This window comes from Mesoplodon mirus (assembly GCF_964341445.2).
Source record: "Mesoplodon mirus genome assembly, chromosome: 4".
In the NCBI taxonomy this organism is placed as follows: Eukaryota; Metazoa; Chordata; class Mammalia; order Artiodactyla; family Ziphiidae; genus Mesoplodon; species Mesoplodon mirus.
In genome coordinates, this window is record NC_138979.1 from 48701393 (window position 1) to 48725926 (window position 24534).

Below are 24534 nucleotides of genomic sequence, written 5' to 3' on the forward strand. Positions count from 1 at the left end.
TCTTCAACTGATGAATGAAGACACAAACCAAGCAGTTACTCTGGCCCTTAGTACCCCAGTTAGTTGGAAGAGTTAAAAAAGACTCAGGGCCCCTGCTCATTCTGAGAGTCTGTCCAGAAGAATCCAATTCTTCTGGATTCTTCTTGTCTTACTAAGCAGACCTCGCTTTTCATAGAGGCACCACAGCTGCACTGAATGGTAGATAAACCTGATCTTTTTCGGTTTCCCACAAAGAGCTCATTATGAAAGAGTAAGTGATAATGTTCCTATCATGGGGTGTCTTAACTTGGCACTCCCTGCAGAGTCTCTCAGCTGTATCTGTGTACCTCAAACAGGCAAGGGCGAGGAACCAGGGGCTCGCCCACACATAATGGAACTGGGCTAATTCTCAGCAGGAATGTTGGCACAAATCAACTCTGACTCCCATCCTCATTCTGAATAGTCTTCACGATTGATATCAGGAGTATCCCTGGAAGAGCCACAATGTACCAGAATCATGCTCACAGCAATGCAGCAGGGTAGGAAATGCAATTTGGAGCTTTGCATGGAAAATAATTTGTTATACAGGACAAAAAGGCCATGGAAGGCTTTCTGTGCCCTCTTTATTCAAGGCTGTTGCTCCCTGAACAGAGTTTCTAAAGTATGGTAAAATTTTTCTTTTTATTCATTAGTTAATTACCCATATTTCTAGGATGGGTTTCTTCTCAAAGATGTTTCTTTCTCTTGATGAGTTAAGTATACATATTGGGGTGGATTCCTTCTCAGAGATATGCCACCTTTTTTAAAAGATGGAAAACTCTCTAGTAGAGATCTCAGTAAACAGGTTGAAGATGACTGCTTTTTCCAATATAGTTTCCTTTCTTAAACCCCAAACAGATTGACTCTGTGCTTCTTTCCTCCTCTCCTTTCTTGATTTTCATTGTGCTACTGGTTCTATGATAGAAATAGAAATGCCCAAAATATGTATAATTGGACATTTCTTGTCTTTCTGAAATATCCAGAAATAACAGACCAAATCAGTCTGTTCAGATCTGCACCAGAAAGTCACAGGACCAAGGCATCTAAGCAGTTCCTTTAATTTAAGGGATAATAGCAATTTCAAAACTTTGTGAAATTCAGATTGTGAAAACCAATGCAGCCTCTGACTGTGCTTCCAGCCCCTCTCCTCCACCACCATTCTCACCACCACACACTCATCACTACAGCACATGAAACCACTTGCCCTTCCTGGAATATGACCGTGTCTCTGTATCAGCTGTTTCCTCTGCCTGAAACGTCTTTCCTCTCCTCGCTTACTCATTTTTCCAGCCCTACCTTTGCCACTTCCTCTGAGAAGCTAGCTTTCTAGATCCACCCTTGCTATAGGGTTTGGTTTTCCCACTTTTCTGATCCCACATAACTCTCATACTGCTTAATAGCTGTCTTCCTTACCAGACTGACCGTCAGCAGAGGGACTCCTGTGCACGCACATGCACGCGCGCACACACACACAGATTGTCAGCAACATCTGGCCAATGGGCCAGAACATGACAGCTGCTCTTGAAGTCTCTGGAAATCAGAGACTATGAAGTCTTCAAGGAAACAGAGGTGAGTGATTAGAACACGGAATGCCTATGTCCAAGGCTTTTGCCTTGACACCACTGGCAGAATGATCTTGAGCTTTCCTCTTCTTACTTATCTTTGGCTGAAATTTCCACATCTTTAATGAAGGGGATGGCTTCATGATTCTGACATGACTGCACGTTGGAGCTCCCGGAGCACTTAAAATCGTTTTCTTTGTCTGGGCTCTGCCCCCAGAGATTCTGATCATCTTTGTCTGCAGTGGAGCCCATGGGCATGGGTAGTTTAATGTGCTGCTAGGGTTAAGAACCATGGAATTAAAGAATCCTTAAGGGCGTTTCTCTCATACTGTCTCTAACCTTTCATTGTTGGTTCTGTTTTCCAATTGTTGAACATTATCATTTATTGAGCACCTATTTTGTGCTGCTTGTTCTCACAAACATTATTTAATCCTCATGGTGATCCTGTGAGGTAAGAATTATTACCCCATTTTAGAGTTGAAAAAAAAGCATGACTCAGGTCAAGAAATGACTTGCTGACAGGCATCCACTGAGTGGCAGGGCCAGGACTGCTTCTCTTCTCCAGATGTTCTCCTGGGGTTATATACCCTCTGCTATGAGCAGAATTCTGATGGCTAAACACACCATCCACAGCTAACAGATATTCCAGAGCAACTGCCCTGTACACTTAGCCCTCCTTCTGTTACATAGACTCTCCCTTTTAATCTCAAATAAATGTAAAAAATCAAGATTTTGATTTTGGGGGAGGGCTCTGCTTTGATAGGAAGAAGCCTGGAATCCTCAAGTCAAAGGTACTACATGTCCCACTAGCCAGGTGGACTAAACAGATGGGCTTCTTAGGATCGGTTCATTCTCAGCCTGAGCTCTGAGGAGATAAATCTACTGCAGAATGAGTCAAAGAATCTCAGCTAGCAGGCAAAGACTACAGCATACTGTTTCCTATTCTTCAGTACTCAAGGTTTTATTTAAGTATTAAACAAGAAAAGGAAGAAAGCTCATAATTTAAAACCTGTACATCCAAGGTTTTGACACAACAAACTGGTATTTTTCATTCAAATGCTGGATAGTTTACTAATGGACTCATACAACCTTAGAAAGAGGCTTATAAGTTGTTTTAAAAAAAATAACAAAAAAACTCTAGCAGGCCACTCCTCCCCACCTACAAAGAGGGGTGAGGCTACCCAGAGGGGAGAGCCGACCTGATTCGTTACTCAAGCAGCAGAGAGGGTGTCTGTATCATGTAAGATGACATTCATCTCACTTAGGAAATGAAAGGAGAACCCTGGCTGCGTAAATTAGAATCAGTGATAATACAGCTGTTAGCTACAAACATTTGTTTGGCACAGATCAATCTGGACTCTCCTGTAGTTTGCTTTGATGGTCTCTCTACTATCTTGTTGACTAATGATGAAATCATGGTTTGTTAATTTAACTGAATAAAGAAAACATCATACCAAGCAAAATGCAAACTGTTTTCCTGTACTTTACTGAGGTTGTTTATTTACTCTGTGCTTATAAGAGCCCTTTTATATTCACTTATCAAATATTTACATTCATTGCTTATATATTTAGCTGCATAAGGAGAAATTAATCCTATCTTCGAGGAACTTTGTTTTCTTTTTAAAGGCCTTTTGCTAAAGTAAAATGGAAAGCAGCCACCTCAAATAAGCTTCTTGTTGCTGACTGTTCCAGACATTTTGTGATGTATAAACAGGTCCCCTCTACTAGGATAATCATTACTGGAGCCACATTCAAATCCATATTTAAGTGACATGTACCCTCTGAAAGAATCTATACGGTTTCCCAAGTAGCTTACAAAATTGAGAGGGTAGATAAATAAAGAAGTAAAAAAACTACAAGCTGTAAAGTGGTTTGGTGATTACATGATCATTAGATTTGCCTGTGAAAGTTCTCCACCTGCCACCATTAATATAATTATAAGGTGGCTTTTGTAGTCTAGTCAAATACTTCTCCCTCTGGTCCTCTATTATCTGTCAATGATATCATCCTAGAGAAGAAACTTGGAGATACTCCAGATGCCACAGGATTTGTTTCCCTCCTAGTGAATGTAAACCCCTCTAGAGAGAGAAATATCAATAGACTCCACCAGAAAACTTTAGGCGAAACTTGCTCTATGCACACTGCTATAAGCTATCTCACTGTGTGAATGTTCCTAACAGCAAAATACTTCATGAGGCCACCTTCCGTCTTATTCTCTTTCCCCAACTCTCCCTTCTCTCTCAGCTCCCCCATTGGATATCCGCATTGTTGAAGATAACATATTTAGTTGTTAATATTCTTCCTGTGAAGATAAAGAATTTCCTGTGTTATATAAAGCAACAGTGGGACAGCACTATACCCCTATTAGAATGGCTAAAATTATAAAGACTGACCATACCAAATGCTGCTGAGGATGTGAAGGAGCTAGAAGCCTAATACATTGCTGGTAAGATGATACACCCACCTTGGAAAACAATTTAGTAGTTTCTGAACCTAATAAGATCCAGCCATTCCATTGCTAGGCATTTACCCAAGAGAAAAAAAGAATCAATCAATCTATCTAACTATCCACCTACATGCACACACACACACACACACACACACAAGGACTGGCACATAAAATGTTCACAGGAGCTTTTATGTATAGTAGTTCCAAACTGGAAACAACCTAAATGTCCTAAATGTCCATCAACAGGCAAATGAACAAATTGTGATGTATCCATAAAATCGAACACTACTCAGCAATAAAAAGGAATTAATTTTTGATATATATGCAAAAATGTGCATGGATCTGAAAATAACTGTGCTGAGTAAAAATAGTCAGACAAAAGAGTACATACTGGGGCTTCCCTGGTGGCGCAGTGGTTGGGAGTCCGCCTGCCGATGCAGGGGTCGCGGGTTTGTGCCCCGGTCTGGGAGGGTCCCGCGTGCCGCGGGGCGGCTGGGCCCGTGGGCCATGGCCGCTGGGCCTGCGCGTCCGGAGCCTGTGCTCCGCAGCGGGAGAGGCCGCAGCAGTGAGAGGCCCACGTACCGCAAAAAAAAAAAAAAAAAGAGTAGGTGCTAATAAGAGTAGATACTAATCGCAGAGGGTTAAATAAGGTAATATTAGGTTTAAAAAAAAAGAGTACATACTGTATGTTTCTATTTACATAAAATTCTAGAAAATGCAAATGACCTACAGTGGCATAAAGCAGTTCAGTGCCTGGGAATGGGAATGGGGGGAGGAGCAGAGCAAAAGATGCAGGAGAGATTACAAAGGGGCAGGAGGAAACGTTTGAGGCTGCTGGACGTGTGTACTATGTGAACTGTGGTGATGGTTTCACAGGTGGAGACATAGGTCAAAACCTACCAAACTGTACACTCTATGTGAAGTTTATTGTATATCAATTATACCTCAATAAAGCTGTTAATAAAGATATACTAAGCAATAAAAATGGTACTTTATTAGAGTAATTATGCCACACTTCTTTTTGTAGTCCTTTGTGAATATTGCTGGGGAAATGATATTGAATCCACATGACTATTTAAAATATGACTTAACGGTTTTAATTAAAGTTAAATGCATTAGAATAAGTTAATTAAATTTTAAAATAATTAAAGCCTGAAAGGGAAAGAGAACAAGTGAAGAGGAAAAAAACTAAACTTAAGGGAAAGCAAAAGGTGGTGAAAACAAAGAACAGATTATAAGCCGATAAAAGAAATTACTGGAAGTAAAAGGGTGGTAAATTTTGAGATTATGAATCTGGGTAAGAATAAAGCATCATACTCATTATAGAAATTGACCAGTTCTCATTTATCTGCACAGATAGTAGAACAAAATCGTTGAGCTAAGATTTCATTGGGTAGACAAGGGAAGGGTGGTCATTTATGTCAGAAGAAATGACATGTGCAAAGTCACAGAACTGTGGGGACATCCCTGGCATTGCAGTGGTTAAGAATCCACCTGCCAATGCAGGGGACACGGGTTCGATCCCTGGTCTGGGAAGATCCCACATGCCACGGAGCAACTCAGCCCATGAGCCACAACTACTAAGCCTGTGCTCTAGAGCCCACAAGCCACAACTACTGAGCTTGTGTGCCGCAACTACTGAAGCCCATGTGCCCTGGGGCCCACATGCCGCAAATACTGAGCCCACGTGCCGCAACTACTGAAGCCCATGTGTCTAGAGCCCATGCTCCGCAACGAGAGGCCACCACAATGAGAAGCCCATGCACCGCAAGGAAGAGTAGCCCCACTCGCCACAACTAGAGAAAGCCCATGCACAGCAATGAAGACCCAATGCAGCCAAAAAAAAAAATTAAAAATCAGTTTATTCAAGCAAGCACCCAGGCAATCTTCCAAAAAAGTGAAATACAACAGCAAAACGAAACAAAAATAAACATTTATTAGAAGACAAAAATATTTGTAAAATATTTATAAAAGTCATAAAACAAACAAAAGGAAAGTAAAATTTCTAGAGGAAAGCAGGAATTAGTTTCCGACAGACATATCCTTTGCAAATAGATTCAACTAGAATCAATCAGATTCAACTAATATTCACTGAGTTCTTACAATGTGACAGCAATAGGACTGGAACTTTCAAATACACTATCTACATAAATCCACAAGTAAACATGTACACAGTTCTTCATAATCCCTCTTAATAGATGAAGAAATGAGAGATCAGAAAGACTAAATAATATGCCAAAGAGAGCTGGGATTTGATCCAAGCTTGGTTGAACCCAGCCCCCTTCTATATTATACCACATTTTCCCAAGACTACATTGTTATACGAATTCATTTAACAATAAATAGAAAGCAGTAACAGCTACTATTTATTGACACTTTGCTAAGGGCCAGGCCCTGTGCTGAATACTTCAGATACACTAGCTTACTTCCTCCTCACACTGGATGAGTCAGGTACAGTCATCCCTTATCTACAGATGGAATCTGAGGGTGGGAAAGATTACATATAAACATGTACTGTGAACAAATGCACACTACCATGAGAGAGGTTTAAATTACGTCTAGTTTTCTCATATAGATCTGATATTTAATCTTGATTGCTTTTAGTATGATTTGAAGACTATGTTTGGCATTTCTTACTGAAAAAATACTTTCCTCTAGTTTTTTTAGAGGTAGTGTGATGCAGCATTCTTTCAAGCTTTCATTTTAGCAAAGCCATAAGAAGTACTTTATTTTTCTTTAAGAGACTCTAAATAAAGGACTGAAAGAAATAAACTCAAGGTGAACTACATTAAAGCTCTAAACTCCCTAATATAAAATTCTGTGAGGAGGTCTTTGTCGATCGTGAGATTTATCAGATTGATTATTAACCCTTCAGCTCAGTTATTACCTTTGCTTATCATAAACCACTGGATAGTTTTGTAGATGGAAATTAACTTGGCCTGAATGTAGGTGAGAGTAATATAATCTGAGCATTAGAAAAATGATTTATGGAAAATGGGTATACAGGAAAACCTAATATTTTTCCTAGCTTTTGCACACTTTTGTGTCCCTTAAATATAAAAATACTTCAACTAGAACACTGGAATTATGTGTTTAGCAGTCACTGACTGAACATCTGGTGTCCAGCACTAGATCACTCTACCAAGTGTTCGGGGCACGAGGAAATCAGACACCCACTAACTCCTCAACAAGTCCCATCTGCTGTGATTTAGATTCATAGGGCTATTTCCCCCCCCCCATCTCTATTAGGCTTTTCACTTTAGAAGAGGTTTTAAGGATATACTGAATTAGTATAAAATCTACAGCTCTGGAATTAAAATGCCTGTTAAAAGCAGAGCTGACTAAAATTCAAAAAACAAAAACTGCATTTGCTATTGAGAGGCAACAGTGAAACCTAACGTCCCATTTTACATTCCAGCAAAACATGTATCAAGCCTTTTGAAAGTACTGGACTATCAGGCATGGGAAATGATTCTGAGAATTGAATGATACCAGTGTTTGATGGTTATTCGCCAATATCAAGCAACACATTACTCACAAGGGTCCCCACAGCTGGGGTTCCTTTCCCACAAGTCCTTTTCGTACTTTGGCTCCCATACCATACCACCATAATTTCATTTTCTCCAAAGAGAAAAGGAAGATAGACCTATATTTTCCACAGTTGTGAGTATTAACAACTGTGGAATTAAGATGTAGAATTATCTTTTTCTTAAATGGTGTTACCTTTGAATGAAATAGCTTTTCGTTGGAATTTAAGCATCCTGAACAAATTATATTTCTCCTTAATGCACAGATATAGATACATTTGAAAACCATGTTGAGCAAAAGAATTTTAATTCTAGCCTTGGTCTTAGAAGGCATCTTCAATAAGGAAGTATTAAGAGAAATGGTGCAGAATTATTCTTCTCTTTCTCCATGCTCCCATACACACCACACTATACTAGTTACATATTCACAGACTATCACTGGGTTAGACTGAATTGCACAATTTCTCTAAGGTCTAACATTGTACCTGATATTTAGTAAGTGCTCAATAAATATTTGCGGAGCGGACAAGACAGCTTAGGTTTAAAACTGTAAGTTCTATGCCAGAGATCGTCCACTGGAAGCCCTATAATGTATCGAATAAGATTTAAAGAGGCTAAAGATGCGATTTTAAAGTAAATTTTAGAAAAAAGGAAAAAAGTTGAGTTAGAATAGTGTCTATGACCTTTCAGAATTACATACGTTTGACCATGCTTTGAACAGAATATGTTCCACTGATATTATCCTTCCTAAGTATCCCTTTTGATATGTCATTCCTGATTTTAGTGGCTCCCCCCTTCTATGGTACCGAGTATAGCCCCTTAGCAGCATAGCACTGTCATTTGAAGTATAAGCTCTGGGTATGATTCTCAGACCCGCAACTTACTAGCACGTGACTACGGGCAGGTAACTTAACCTCTCCTAGCCACACTTGCTCATCTGTGTATCTCCTAGAGCTACTGTAAAGATGTAGTGAGATGATATATGCAAAGCACTTAGCAGGTACCTGGCATACAGTAAGTGCTCAATCGATGTTGGCTATTAATATCCACAATTTTAAGCCTTAAATACTTCTTAAAAATCATCCATTTTTAACAGCTTTATTGAGATATAATTCATATACCATAAAATCTACCTTTTGAACTTTAAAATTCAATTTTAATATATTCAGACAATTGTACAATCATCTCCATGATTACTAGTATCTAATTCCAGAACATTTCATATCTATTAGTAGTCATTCCCCATTCTCCCCTTTTTGCTGCCCCTGGAAACTACTAATCTACTTTCTGTCTATAGATCTGCCTATTATTGAGACTTCATAGAAATAGGATCACATGACACGTGGCCTTTTGTGACTGGCTTCTTTCATTTAGCATGTTTTTAAGGTTCACCCATGTCAGCCTATATTGGTACTTCCTTCTTTTCTGTGACTGTAATATTCCACTGTATGGATATGGATATACCCACATTTTGCTTATCAACTCATCATTTGATGGCTATTTTGATTGTTTCCACTTTTTGGGAATTAGGAATAATATTTCTGTATGTTTCTGTGTGGTGTTTGATTTTGTCAAATGCTTTTTTCCATGTCTATGGAGATGATGGTGTGGTTTTGTCCTTTATTCTATCCATATGGAATATTACATTGACGCATTTTTTGGATATTAAACTAACCTTCCATTCCTGGGATAAATCCCACTTGGTCATGGTATATAATCCTTTAAGTTGCTGATTTCTGTTTGCTAGTATTTTGTTGAGGATTCTTGCATCTATATTCATAAAGGATACTGGTGTACAGTTTCCATGTGATGTCTTTGTCTGAAAGGTCTTCTACTCTCTGGCCTCAATTTTTAAACTGAGAATTATTTTCAATGGCTTGATTTGCAGAATATTACTTTCTCATTCATCTGCCTCCCAACCTTTCTGCCCAACCCTTTCCCTATCCCTATTCTACTCCACTAAGACTTTCTGTACACTCCAGCCTCTAGTTGTTGACTAATTCTACTTCTTCTCCGTTCATTCTACTTACCCATATCTTACAAAACCTGTATCAAATCCCTCTTTCTCTTGAAGCCTTGACAGATCATCCAACTCACAGAGCTCTCTCATTTTTTAGAATGCTAATGACATATTACAAACTAACATTTGCTTGTTGCTTACAACTTATAAAACTCATTGTGCATTTAATTCTCACAACCCTGAGAAATGTGTGCTTACTATTAAGCAAATTTTGTACAGAATTAAGTGGTCCATAATTATATAGCTACAAAGTAAAAAATATTAAACCCTAAGCTATTAGTGACATTTTGAAGAAAGTGTTCCACTGATATATCACCTTCTAGCTCTGAGATTAAGCTTTTATTTCTCAAATTCAGTCTTTCCTCCTTCGTGTACCTAACAAATACTTATAATTCATGCTAACTACACATCAGATGCTACACGGGGTAGTGAGAAGAATGACTAAAGGATAGACTCCAAAGAGAATGCAAACCACCAACACCCCAAAATCGGTATGTTTGACCAGAAACTGTAATCTTCAAAAATTAAAGCTAAAAAATCACCACTAACCTGATAAGCAAATTATCTCACCCCAAAAGATTAGAAATTAGTGTTTTATAGGCAAATCTTGCATAGAAATGTTATCATTTGTATAATAAATAAAATTAAAATAATTTAAAAAAAAGATTAGAAATTAGTCATTTATGGGATTAAAATACTTTAAAAATATTCTACACCGAAGAAACCAAGGACTTTTAAATTCAAACATCGTTAGGGTTGTATTCTTAAGACTTTAGTTGTATCAACAGAAGTATATAAATTTGTAACCTCATTGAGTATAATATATTCAATTTGAGACAATGATAAACTATGAGAATTGGTGACCTGCCTGAAACCTACCTAACCAAAGGCAATTTAGAATATCAATCGTGATTATAGGAAACTTTTGAAATCCTCAAACTTACACAGCTCTAAAATTTCCCAAACTGAATGGAACACCTATTTCAATTGGTAATTTGATGCTTCCAAACATTAACAGAGCTTACTTTCAGGAGACCCAAAGAGCTGTGGGAAATAGAGACTCCACTCTTAAAGGGCACACACAACATATGTTCTGAGACCAAAGGCAGCAGCAGTAATTTGAAAGCAGCCTCGGTCATACCCACCTGCTGATCTTAGAGAGCCTACCAGAGAGGAAGGGGGCAACTGGGGCTCACCCTGGGGACGCCAAGGCTGGCAGCAACCATTTTGGGGAGCTCATTCTACCACGAGGGCACTGCTATTGACAAGTGCCATTTTGGAATTCACCCTCTAGCTTATTAGCACCAAGACCTGGCCCTGCCCACCAACCAGTAACCACCAGTCCTGGGACACCCCAGTCCTAGCACATAGTGGTGCAGGGACACAGTCCCACCTACTAGCAGGGCTGCTGCCATAGGACACCCTGAGCCCCAAGATGCCCTGGAACTGGCCCCAGCCACCAGAGGGCCCAGGACCCTGCTATACCCACCAGTGGGCCAGCACTAGCCCCAGGCCCCCAGGACCTTGCAGCCAGCTGTCGGGACTGGCCCAATCCACCAGTGGGCTGGCACTAGCCCCAGGACCCAGCCTCACTCACCAGTGGGTGGGTACCAGCCCTGGGATCCCTTGGGCCCAGCTATACCCAGCACTGGTCAGGACCCAGACCACTCACCAGCAGGCTGACACTAGCTCTGAGACTCCTGCCCCTGCAACCTGCCACCCCCTCCCCTGGGACCCAGCTCTGCCCACCAGTGGTCCAGCATTAGCCCCAGAACCTCTGAAGCTCTGCAGCAAGGTGCCCTGTGACTCAGTCCTGCCCACCAATGGGCCAGCACCAGGACCAGAACTCCCAGGCCCCATGTAGCCAGTTGTGCCAGGACCTGACCCTGCCCACCAGCAGCCAGCAGCCTCCACATTAGGCAGAGTCTATCAACCAACCAGGCCAGGGGCCAGCCATGCCTACAAGTAGGCTAGCAGTAGTCAGCTCGCCACAACAGAAGGGCCCACAAAGCCCACACAGAGGGCCCCCTAGAGCAGGTAGCTCTGCTGAACAGAGGGGAATGTGCTGCTGGGTCCCATAGGATGTCTCCTACATAAGGCCACTTTGCCAAGATCAGGAAACATAACCAACATACCAAATACACAGAAATAAAAATAGGAAATTAGGCAAAATGAGGTGACAAAGGAATATGTTCCAAATGAAAGAACAAGATAAAACACCAGAAGAACTAAGTGAACTGGAGGTAAGCAATCTACCCATTAAAGAGTTCAAGGTAATAATCATAAAGGTGCTCAAAGAACTTAGAAGAAGAATAGATGAACACAATGAGAATTTTGACAAAGAGTTGGAAAATATAAAGAAGAACCAAACAGAGCTGAAGAATACAATAACTGAAATAAAAAATACACTGGAAGCCATCAACAGTAGATTGTATGATACAGAGGAACAGATCAGTGAACTAGAAGACAGAGAAGGGGATATCACCCAAGCAAAAAAGAAAAAAGAAAAAAGACTTTTTAAAAATAAGGACAGTTTAAGAGACCTCTGGGACAACATCAAATGTGCTGGTGGTCCCAGAAAAATAAAGAGAGAAAGGGGCAGAGAACATATTTGAAGACATAATAGCTGAAAACTTCCCTAACCTGGGAAAGGAAGCACAGAGAGTCCCATACAGGATTAATGCAAAGAGGAACATACCAAGGCACATTGTAATTAAAATGACAAAAATTGAAGATAAAGAGAGAATATTAAAAACAGCAAAGGAAAAACAACTAGTTATATACAAGGGAATTCCCATAAGACTATGAGCTGACTTTTCAGCACAAACTCTGCAGGCCAGAAGGGAGTGGCATGATATGTTTAAAATGATGAAAGGAAAAAACCAAGAATACCCAGCAAGACTATCATTCATAGTTGAAGGGGAGATCAAGAGTCTTACCGACAAGTAAAAGCTAAAAGTGTTCAGTGGCACAAAACAGGCTTTATAAGAAATGTTAAAGGGACTTCGCTAAGCAGAAAAGAAAAGGCCACAATTAGAAATATGAAAATTATGAGAGGGAAAAACCTCATTGGTAAAGGCAAATATACGATAAAGAGAGCAGATCAACCACTTATAAAGCTAGTAGGAAAATTAAAAGACAAAAGTAGTAAAATCATCTACATCCACAGTAAGTAGTTAAGGGATACACAAAACAAAACTTATCAACCTCGTTTCTCTGATTCATATCTGCTAGTTCATATGCTTGCTGGTGAAGGCTAGGCCCAGCATTGGATGAAAGCTGCTAATTGGGAAAATCCTGAAAGGTCTCTAGAATTAAAGCTGGAGACCAGCCCGCTAAGTTATATGATCAGGTTCAGGCAACTGCTAGACAACTTCATCAAGCAATTCCTAGGACTTTTCCAAAGCCTGTTGACTGGGACAAAATTCAAGCTTGCATGCAAATCTGATGAATCTGTTCATGACTATTATAATTAACTTCAGACTGTTAAGGAAAATTCTGGTCTTCCTTCAAATGTTGATCCCACCTGGGGAGCCTTTAATTTTATGTTTATCAATAGGCTGAACTGGGACCTTTCCCTTCTGGTAAAAAGGACCAGGATGGAATGGGAAACTATGTCCACTTCAGATTTAGGTAATCTGGTAAACCAGCTCTCTCACACTCTAGAGCAGTCACCTAAAAGGAAGACCAACAAAATTCTTAATCTTCAACTCCAGCAAATGAAGGTCCCTAAATGAGACCAAAACCCTCCTAGTTTCTGCTATCTTTGCAAAACAGCCAGGACAGGGCTTCCCTGGTGGCACAGTGGTTGAGAGTCCACCTGCCAATGCAGGGGACGGGAGTGGCTGGGCCCGTGAGCCATGGCCACTGAGCCTGCGCGTCCGGAGCCTGTGCTCCGCGGCGGGAGAGGCCACAACAGTGAGAGGCCCGCGTACCTCAAACAAAACAAAACAAAAACAAAAACAAAACAGCCAGGACACTGGAAAAGAGATTGTTATAAACTCAAGCACTTCCGGCAGCACCTTCAGGCCTCTAACCAGTTTTTCCATTGCTCTCCCAGTCCTCAAGGAAGTGGCTCTGAGGAACTACAGGGGATCTTTCCAATCCTCCCTCTTAATCATCTTAGGGAAATGTTTCTCCAGATTGGGGCTGAATCTCCTCCAGTCCTAACTGACACCAAAGCCAACACACCCGGTGCTCAACTCTGCTACTATAAAGCAGCCCCTGCCTCGGAGTACTAAACAGTTCAAGCATCAGGGATCTCTAGTGAACCACAAGAGGTTCCTGTCTTTGAACCTGTACCCTTTTGTTTAGACCCTTTGAGAAATACATACTCTTTTCTCCTTAGCTCCTCCACCCCTATCCATCTTAGCTAAGACTTCTTAGGGAAGTATCATGCCAGAATTTCTTTCTCCCAAAACAGGAGAAAAATTCATTACTGCCACTGCCCTTTCGGTGAAGGCCACCAAGAAAACTATTATGGGATTCCCTTTAACCATTTTTGTACCTCATGCAGTAAAAGCTCACCTGAATTCTCATCATATTCAACAATTCTCAGTCAGCTGCCTCACCTCCTCCGAAGTCTTTTTGTTAACTGCTTCTCACATCACTCTTTTACAGAGTGACGGTAACCCTGCTACTTCTCCCCTCTGTCACTGATGAAGTCCCTCATGACTGCTTAACGCTGATAGATCACCTCGCGACTCCTTGAGATGATCTGCAGGAAAACGCTTTGGGTAACACTGATTTCTCATGGTTCACTGATGGTTTCTATTTAAAAAGTGACAATGACAAATATTGTGCTGGACATGCTGTTACAACTCCTTTTAATGTTGTTGAAGCAGCATCTTTACTTATAGCTACTTTGGCGTAACAGGCTGAATTATGTGCTCTTACACAGGCTTGTACTTCAGCCAAGGACAAAAGTGCCACTGATAGTAGATGTGCTTTCAGAGTAGCTCATACTTTTGGAATGTTGTGGAAGCAATATGGCTTCCTTACTTGTAGTGGAAATAACATTTAAAATGGCCCTTAGAACAGATGTATACGTATAACTGATTCACTTTGTTATAAAGCAGAAACTAACACACCATTGTGAAGCAATTACACTCCAATAAAGTCGTAAAAAAAAAAGGAATAAAGCTGTTATAAAAACTCAAAAAATAATAAAATAAAATAAAATGGCCCTTATATTCAGTAATTGTTAGATGCAATACTTTTATCTGCTGCTTTAGCTATTATTAAGATTCTAAAGTTGACTTTCTGGAAGCTAAAAGAAATCACCTTGTTGACATTTCCACAAGGAATGCTGTCCTTAAAGGAACCAACAACAGCCAAACCTCTGGCATGGTCCAAAGAGATATTTCCCCAAATTATAACTTAGAAAAACTGGTTAGAGAAGCCGAACACAATTGGCCTCAGAGAAGGAAAAACAAGACTGGAAGTTCAACAATTCTTGGTTTGACAAAAAGAGAAAGCTCTGGTTTGGACCAAATAACAACTCAGTCCTAGCAGTGATTCTAGAATTCCCAATCCTAACCACTGTACATACATTAAACCATTGGTCTGCTGACATAATGATAGCATTCATGAATCAATATTGGTGAAGAAACATTAAGACTGCAAGAAGTTCCTACCTCACTTATCCCACTCGTCTGAAATATAACCCAGAGAAGCCTGTTTGCACTGCTCCTGGACATTTCAAACTGCCTAATAACCATTTGAGGTCTGGAAAAAGCATTTCATACAACTTCCTCTGTCTCATGAATATAAATATGTTTTAGTCCTGGTCTGTCTGTTTTCACACTGGGCTGAAGGCATCTCTTGCAGACAGGCTACTGCCTCTTCTGTGGCTAAAGTCCCTTTGAAAAAGATTATCCCTACCTGGGTAACTCCTCTTGAACTTCATAGTGATCAAGGAACTCATCTTACTAGTCAGTACTTTGACAACTGTGCACTGTTTGGCCAGTTTTACAATGCTTTCACCATGTGTACCACTGTTAACCCTCTAGTTTAGTCAAATGCACTAATGATATTATTAAGACTCAAATGGAAAATTTGTAGAGTCCCTAAAAACACCTTGGCCAAAAGCATTGTCATAGGTCCTTCTAAATCTTAGATCCATCCCTTTTGGAACTCATAAACTCTCATACTTTGAAACAGTCATAGAATACCCAACGAACTTGGCTCCTGCCCCTTTTGACTCACTGATAAGAGAGATAATGCAATATTACAAAGGCCTAATTGCTTCTATTAAAAATAACCATGTTTTGTTAGAGCAATCTTTTTTACAGTGTGCTCTTGGGAGACAAAGACTTTCAGCATCACACCTTACACCCTGGAGATTTTATCTATTGGAAAAGACCTCCAGAAAGACTTTCTCCAACCTTGCTGGAAAGATCCCCTATCTGGTACTGCTAACCAACCCTTGTGCCACTGAACTCCAGGGAATAGACTTTTGGATTCACGTGATACACTAAAAGAAAGCACCAAACCCTGACTGGACCTGCACATCATCTGGGGACCTGAAAGTAAAAATTTTCTAGAATTGAAGCAGACAACACCTGATGAGATAGCTTTCTCAAGATAATCTGGACCAGTCCTGTTGGAAGCTTGCCTGCCAGACCTTTAATGATGACATAACACTTCAGAAGATCTCCTATGTCTACGATCTTGACAACACATGGATTTTACACAGAAAGTGCCTGAGAGTTCTCCCTCCTATCCCTCCTTGTTACTAGAATGTGACCTCAATAGGTTTTCAATCTGTGTACTTTCCTCTGACATGGGAAACTACACCCAAGGTCCTTCCGGGCATTGAGAGACAAAAAGCTGCTGAAACCAGAAAACTGGACTCTTGATCAGCAATGCTTTCAGAGAAAGCTCTTGATCAAAAGGGGGAACTGTAAAAATGAATAACAGAAACCTCAATTAAGATAGAGTTGGGAGACAAGAAAGGGGAGCTCTAACACCTATGACAAGAGAGAGCCTAACAGGAAAAAGAAAGACTTCCTCTTCTTGCCTGGCAAGAGCTCATCCAATTAGAGGAGACTGTCACAATCTCAACCAATGAAAAGCCACTATACTTCAAACTGTCAAATTCTCCAATGGACTCTGTTTACTATAGCCCTCAAATTTCCTTTTCCCTTCTTTAAGAGTCCTCTCCTTGCTGTGGAAGGACTTGCATGTAGTTTGCCATGGTTGCAGACCCCAAACTGCAATTCTTTGCTGATTCTGAATAAACCCATTTTGGCTGTAGGAATAACTGGCAGTCTATTTGTCAAAAACTGTCACTGGACTTGCCCTCTCATGGTAAACTAGAAAGGTACATGAAATTGCTTTCTTTAAATGAGATATCAGGCAGTATGGGACTGTGATTCTAGAGATAAAAGAAACAAACAAGGGAAGACCTTTCTGCCAAAAGACTTTCTAGATTGCAGCATGGGATGGGGAGACCAAAGTAGAACACGGTGGTCTCACTGAATTGATGAAACAGATCAGAGTTTAGAGAGAATAAGGTGGTTAAAATGTGAGGGGCTTGGTACCAGAGGGAGACAATACAGTCAAGAAACCTTATGGGGGTCCCATCAAGTCTTTGGCTGAAGGCTAAACTGGGTATGCATAAGGTGAAACTCCACAAGACTGGATAAAGAACAAAGACCAGGTAATTTGTATGCTGAATAATCCCCAGAGCTCATAGAGAGTTGGGGACATTTGAGTTTTGACTAGCCAGAGTGGAAAGACCTAGTTGAACACTGAGAACATTCAGTAGAAACTCCAGAAGGATCCCAACTTAGTAATCTTAATAAAGTTTAGTATCTTAGTAAAAGATAAGCTAGTACTTAACAAAGCTTAAAATTAAGTGTCAAAAGGGTCAAGCTGTACTTCAAGTGACTTAACCACTTTACAGAAGAAAGTCCAGCACTCTTTAAAGAAAGAAAACAAAATCCACATGTTCAATAAGGTAATGGTCACAATGTTCAGCATCCTTTCAAAAATTAACAGACATGAAAAAAGCATATATATTTGAAAAATAACTGCCAAAGTTTTCCAAATTTGATGAAAATATAAACTCACAGATCCAAGAATTTCAAATGAACCTCAAATGGGAAGAAAAACAAAGAAAACTACACAGAAGCACATCATAATCAAATTGTTGAAAATCAGTAAAAAGAAAACATTTCTAAAGCCCCAAGAGAAAAAAAATTATATACAGTAAAACAAAGATAAGAATGACTGCTAACTTCTTATCAGAAACAGAGCAAGTCATAAAAAACCAGAATGACATCTTTCAAGGGTTGAAAGTAAAATAAAATAAAATAAAAACTGTTGAATCAGAATTTTATATTCAGGAAAAAGTCCTAAAAAATGAAAACAAAATAAAGACATTTTCAGACAAACAGAAGCTGAGAGAATTTTTCACTAACAGACTGGCACTGTAAGAAATGTTAAAGAAAGATCTTTATATAGAAGGAAAATGATATCAGAAAGAAACATGGACCAAAAAAAACAAAAAACAGAAAAAGAAGAAGAGGGTCAGAAAAGGCAAGTATGTGACTAAATGTAAAATAATTTTGTTTTCTCATTTAAAAAAATTTTTGAAAAGATAGTTGAATTTTTAAAACAAAAAGTGTAGCAATGTACTATGGGCTATATAACATACATCAATAGTGAATTATAGAACAACAGTAGCATGAAGGATGGGATGAGAAATAGAAGAATTCTGTTGTACTGTTATTACATTATATATGAAGTAACGTAATACTTTAAAATAATAGACTGTGATTAAGATGCATGTTGTAATTACTAAAGCAAGCACTTTAAAAAGAGGCTTGGGCCTCCCTGGTGGCGCAGTGGTTGAGAGTCCGCCTGCCGATGCAGGGGATATGGGTTCGTGCCCTGGTCTGGGAGGATCCCATATGCCGCGGAGCGGCTGGGCCCGTGAGCCATGGCCGCTGGGCCTGCGCATCCGGAGCCTGTGCTCCGCAACGGGAGAGGCCACAACAGTGAGAGGCCCGCATACCGCAAAAAGAAAAAAAAAAATAAATAAAATAAAAATAAAAATAAAAAGAGGCTTAGCTGGGGCACCCCTGGTGGCGCAGCAGTTGGGAATCTGCCTGCCAATGCAGGGGACATGGGTTCGAGCCCTGGTCCGGGGAGATCCCACATGCCGCGGAACAACTAAGCCTGTGAGCCACAACTACTGAGCCTGCGCTCTAGAGCCCATGAGCCATAACTACTGAGCCCATGCACCACAACTACTGAGCCTGTGCTCTGGAGCCCGTGAGCCACAACTACTGAGCCCGCATGCCACAACTACTGAGGCCCACACGCCTAGAGCCCGTGCTCCACAACAAGAGAAGCCACTGCAATGAGAAGCCTGCGCACCGCAACAAAGAGTGGCACCCGCTCACCGCAACTAGAGAAAAGCCTGCACACAGCAATGAAGACACAACACACACAAAAATAAAAATAAATAAATTTATATAAAAAAAGAGGCTTAGCTAATAATCCAAAATAAAAGATAAAATGGAGTACTAAATTCATCCAAATAAGGCAGAAAAAGAGGAGAAAAAGAACAAAAAGCAAATGGGACAAGTAGAAAATAAAATCAAAATGGGAGATTCAAACCCAATCATATCAATAATTCGTTAAATACTGAACAACAACCCCCTCACCAAAAAAAAAATCAGGCACAGGAGAGTACATATTATATCAGTCCATTTATATGAACTAATAGAATAAGAAAAATTAATAAAAAGGGTCAGTGGTTGCCTGGGGCCAAGGGTATGACAAATCATTTTAGGGTATGGAAATATTCTATATCTAAATTTGGGTGATGGTTACAAGACTGTGTACATTTGGTACTTAAATGGGTGCATTTTACTGTGTGTAAATTATACTTCAATAAAGTCTTTTTAAAAGTTTAAAAAACGTTTTAAATGGTAAAACAGAGATTAAACCCAGGCAACCTGGAAACAAGCACTTATGTTCTTATTGATTCACTATGTCACTTCTTGTCTGGCCTGAAAGATTAAGTCATCATTTCAATATAACCTTCCAATACACGGTACTGTGACTTAAAAAAAAAAGTGCTCAGTTTTTAAACTGAAATATCCTTGGAACAAAAAGTTAAATCCCCAGAAATTACTTTATCAAGAAAAGCCTAACACGTAAATGATGATATCAGTGATGAACATTATAGGACAAATAAATGAAGAGATTTATATTATGTTCCTAGATGAGAAGTCAATCTTCTGGAGAGAGCACTTATCCCTCAATTTAATATAGACAGAGAATATGACACCAATCAAAATTCCAATGAGTTTTGTAGAGGAAGGTAAGATACTTGGAAAACTAATTTGATATTTTGTCTGAAAGAATGGGAAAGAATAGCCAAAAGGTTCTGAAAAACCAAATAAGAGGGCATCTTGCCTACCATATTACAACACATCTTTTAAAACCTAATAATTAAAGCAACCTGGTACTAGTGAAAATACTGAGGACTGATGTTACAGAGATGGCAACATAGGTTGTTCCAGACTTTGCTTCCCTTCACGAGAAGCATAACAAACAACTATTAAAAAAAAAACCAAGACATCACTGAGAGAATCCTAGAACACAAGGTTAAGCCTGAAGCACTCCCCTGCACCATAGAGACCCAGACAGACTCCATTAGAAGGGTTATGAAAAGCGGCCTACACTGTGACCGCATTGCCCCTCCCCCAGGCCATTGCAGCACCATGTGGAGAGATCTCTTCTGACCCTCTGGTTCCTCCAGTGGTAAAAGAGAAGCCAGAATTGTGAGTTAATTTGTGGGAGCCACTACTCTGATCTCGTACCACAGGGATTGCAGGGGACTCTGCGGAGCTCAAGCACTGGGAACATGACTGTGACAGTGAAGGGGGTAGGGGCTTGCAGCACACAAATCTTGGCAGACTGAATTCCTACCTGCGGTGACCAAGCAGTAATCCCAACCAGTGGCTTTGCTCATCTGCAGAACCAAATTGGGGGCACACTCTGATCAGGGAACACAGAGGGTTGTAGATCTGCCTGATTCAGCTACTCAAATAAGGACTTTTGCTAGCCCTAGAGCCCAGTTTGCCCTGCCCAGACAAGGAGCTGAATCACTGCACCACCCACTGTAGAGTGTCTTCTGGCCCCATGTGACTAGAAGGGCTGATAACTCCTAAAAGTTGTATGGCTCGGTAGTGCTTGAGCCAAGAGGCAGGCAAGCAGAGCTGACTGCCCCCAGAGCAAAGCCAGTACAGGACATGGAGTGCTGGCCTGTAGCCTTGTTCAGCTTATACATTACCTATGGCTACTTCGTGCTACAGGGGCAGAGTTAAATAGCTGCAGCAGAGACCATATTGCCGGCAAAGTCTACAATATTTGCCATCTGGCCTTTTACAGAAAAAGTTTGCTGACCTCTACTCTATATCACCCCTTATGGCTCATGGCCATAGTAAGCTGCAAACCGCATCTACAGGATTTGGTGATATAATAAGACCAGAGATTAATTTAGATCTCCAGTTCTTTTTATTTTTTTTAAGATTTTTTTGATGTGGAGCATTTTTAAAGTCTTTATTGAATTTGTTACAATTCTGCTTCTATTTTATGTCCGCGAGGCATGTGGGATCTCAGCTCCCCAACCAGGGATCAAACCCGCACCCCCTGCATTGGAAGGCGAAGTCTTAACCACTGGACCGCCAGGAAAGTCCCTAGATCTCCAGTTCTTACCTTATGATCTTGATTTAAGAAAGTGTTCAGAATCCCAGCTTCTGGGACACTTCTGTGGGACAGTTTGTTAGTTTGGTTTTGCCTCTGATATGTGTTCCTTTTATTTCAAAATATAATCGGGTTTTGTTTGTTTTTCTGGGACTGGTCTCACACAAATGGCATACAAAAAAACCTCAGAGATCTGTGGCATCAAATAGTCAATGTACACCTTTACTTTGACATTCATCAGTCTTCTAGCTATGATACCAGTGCTGCTCGTTGAGACCTTGGGTATTCACTGCTCTTTAGGTGTTCAGCCTATGGGTAACAGTTTCAATTTTCTCTGAAACCCTCTACTCATTTGCAGAACTGTTCTTCAAGCTATGGTTTCTCAGGCACCTACCTCAGTAGACCCTGTGAACGCAATCTTGTCTATGCCAACGTGAGAAGCTATTGCTGCCCCAGCCGTTGGCCCGTATCCTGGCAAAATATTGATGACTCCCGGTGGAAAGCCAGCCTAACAAAACAGAATTAGAGGAAACGTGGCTTGTGAAAGCTGATGAAGCATGTTAAATCGGATATACTCCAGTAGGCCCCAACTGTAAGGAGAGTGGGAGCCACTCCTGAAGTCAGTTTCTCTTACCTCCTTGATGAGGGCTCCCATGTAGAGCGCACTGAGTGGTGTTTGTTCTGCTGGTTTAATAACTACTGTATTGCCACAGCACAGAGCTGGAGCAATTTTCCAGGCAAACATCAGCAGGGGGAAGTTCCACTGAAAGGCAAAAACTCAAGGTTGATAGATGAAAAATATTCCTCCATTACTTTGTTTTCAAGCTGTGACTTCTCAGATGTCTCACATTAGTCCTCAACATAAATCTTGTCCCACCAGAGTATAGATGTTTGGATTTTTAAATTACTTCATTAAGAACAGAATAGGATTGACTGTGAAAATCTCTCCTTTTCTCTGGTCAGCAAATTACTATTTCCAGCTACCCACAAAAAGAAATCTCATGGTAAAAAGGGAGTCTTTGTTTTTTCTTTGTTTTGTTTTGGTTTTTCATTGGTGTTACTTTGTATGTTTTTAAGATTAGCCTTTGGTTCCAGTAAGTTCTTATGTATGAAAACTTTTTCTTGCATTTGTGATTTTTACACCAGGATTTCAGACTGGTATGAAAGCTCTTCAGTGTGGAAGAACTAGAAGTCAGTGTGTATTTCCAGGCAGCACCTTTTTCTTTACCTACATGTATTGTCACAAAACAAATGATTACAAAAAATAAAGTGCATCTACTGATGAGTATGCAAAAGTTTTAGTTTGTCTCCTTGACACTGTAAAAAAAGCTAATGGAGACTAAAAAATATAGGGGAGTATCTGAGTCTGCAGCCTAAAATAGTTTAAACTGATTTTAAAAGGATATTAAGCTTGTATTGTTATAAGTGCAGGCATGAGCCTCAGTACTATCAGGTGTCGTTGATAATTTCATTAAGAAAGAAAACAAAAATCCTGGTCCCCTGGCTTCAGCCCCTGACCACAATGTGTTTCTGCCTGAAGCATCTCAGCTGCCATCCTTGAAAGATTCTCGCTGGCCCTGGCAAGCTTGCAAAAATATACAAGTGTCTTGCCTTCACCAAACACCCAATTTCTTTTCCCCTTAGTTGTTTATAAACTTGGGAGTACACAGTGATGTTTTAATTCCATCTACAGTATATAAATCTTGGAGTGCAGTAATTGAGCCGAGCTGGCTGACAAGCGGCTCTTGTCCTGTCAGTGAAAGCTGCAGCTCCAAGAGTCTGGGGAAGGGCAGGAAAAGCAGGTTTGAGTTCCTGCAATTAAGGTGACAGACCTCAACCCTGCTCTGAGCTGAGTAGGATTTCCCTGGGTGGTTTAGGAGCAGAAGAACTTAAACCAAATCTCTCATCTTCCCTTTTCATTCTCTAATAAACCTCACAGTAACCTAGAGCTTATGGACCACTAAAATAACATATTAATACTTCTCAAAAATCTTTGGTTTCCAAAGCCAAAGATTATCTTGAATTGTTCTCCTATATTTTGAGAAGAGAAAACTTCTTGTCTATACTGTAAGAATTTAAATTGAGCCTTCCCTGAAATCCTTGCCAGAACGATTAGCTAGAATCTTCTGTTGGCAGATTCGATGATGTTTTGTATAGTGCCAAGGCTGTGTATGAGACAGAGAGAAAAAAAATGTTTAATGTTTCAGTCCAAACACTAAGCACTACATATATTTCCCTGTACAAGACACACAACAGCCCGGCATGGTTTCAATTATGACTGTGACGTTAATTGTACTGCTGTGTCTTCTGTAGAGTCTTCTATCTAGATTCTTGTGAAAAGAAATAGTGGGAAAGAATGGGATTAAAAGATCATATAAAACAATATGCCTGGAAAAATGGTGAGTCACAGTTCTAAAAAATAAACAAGCAAATATAACAAAGTATTAATTTTCCATAAGCAGAATGGACATCCATAACCAAGGGCAGGTTATTAATACACTAGACTTTGCTTTGCTTATTTTAATCATGAGAATTCCATGACTTGAGAACTCAACTCCTGGTAACAAAGCTGAAACCCTATTAACCTGTTCAAATAAGCATTTGCAGGGAGGCTGTTAAAGATATGTCAACAACATGAACTCAGTTTTTTTTTCCCCAGTAATGGAAAACACACATTGCTGAGGTCCATGTTTTATGTATCTTTAAGAGAACTGGTTCAAATGAAAATAAATACGAGGCGTGAGGAGATACACTCACTGGGATGATCTGTCCACACACTCCAATAGGTTCGTGTCTTGTAAAGGTAAAATAGTCTCCATCTGAAAGAAACGAGCACCGTCACTACCACAGAGTTCAGACTAGAAGAAAAACTGCAGAGGGAGAACTTGGGTGGCAGCAAAAAGCAGAAATAAAGTTGAGAAAACTTTTTTTCCATGGTTCCTACTCAACTGTGTATGAAAGCTGGTAGAAGAGCTGTCACTTGGCAAAGGGTTTCTCCAGATATGGTCCCCAGAACCCAAACAGAGTACTGGTAAGAGGCCCTCAAAGGCAAAATAAAAGACAAGTTTATGACACTAGATGCAGTGCTGGGGGTGAAGGGTGGGGCAGGGACGGGGGCAGGTGGGCCAGGGAATTGGAAAATATTAAATATTATATTAAATATTAAAATGATATTTATATATAGAACAGTTGAGTTAAAAACTGAGGTACCTCAAAATTTTAAAAAGTTTT

General features: G+C 40.2%; 1 protein-coding gene across 1 annotated transcript in view; it reads right to left on the reverse strand.

Annotated features, from left to right (window-relative positions):
* ALDH1A2 (aldehyde dehydrogenase 1 family member A2) overlaps positions 1-24534 on the reverse strand; it is a 98846-nt gene that overhangs the window by 18735 nt on the left and 55577 nt on the right. The window contains exons 5-7 of the mRNA XM_082618376.1: positions 24061-24122; positions 21938-22066; positions 21698-21811 (exon numbers count right to left, since the gene is read on the reverse strand). Of these exons, the coding sequence (XP_082474502.1) occupies positions 21698-21811; positions 21938-22066; positions 24061-24122 (305 nt within the window). The remainder of the gene's footprint in view (positions 1-21697; positions 21812-21937; positions 22067-24060; positions 24123-24534) is intronic.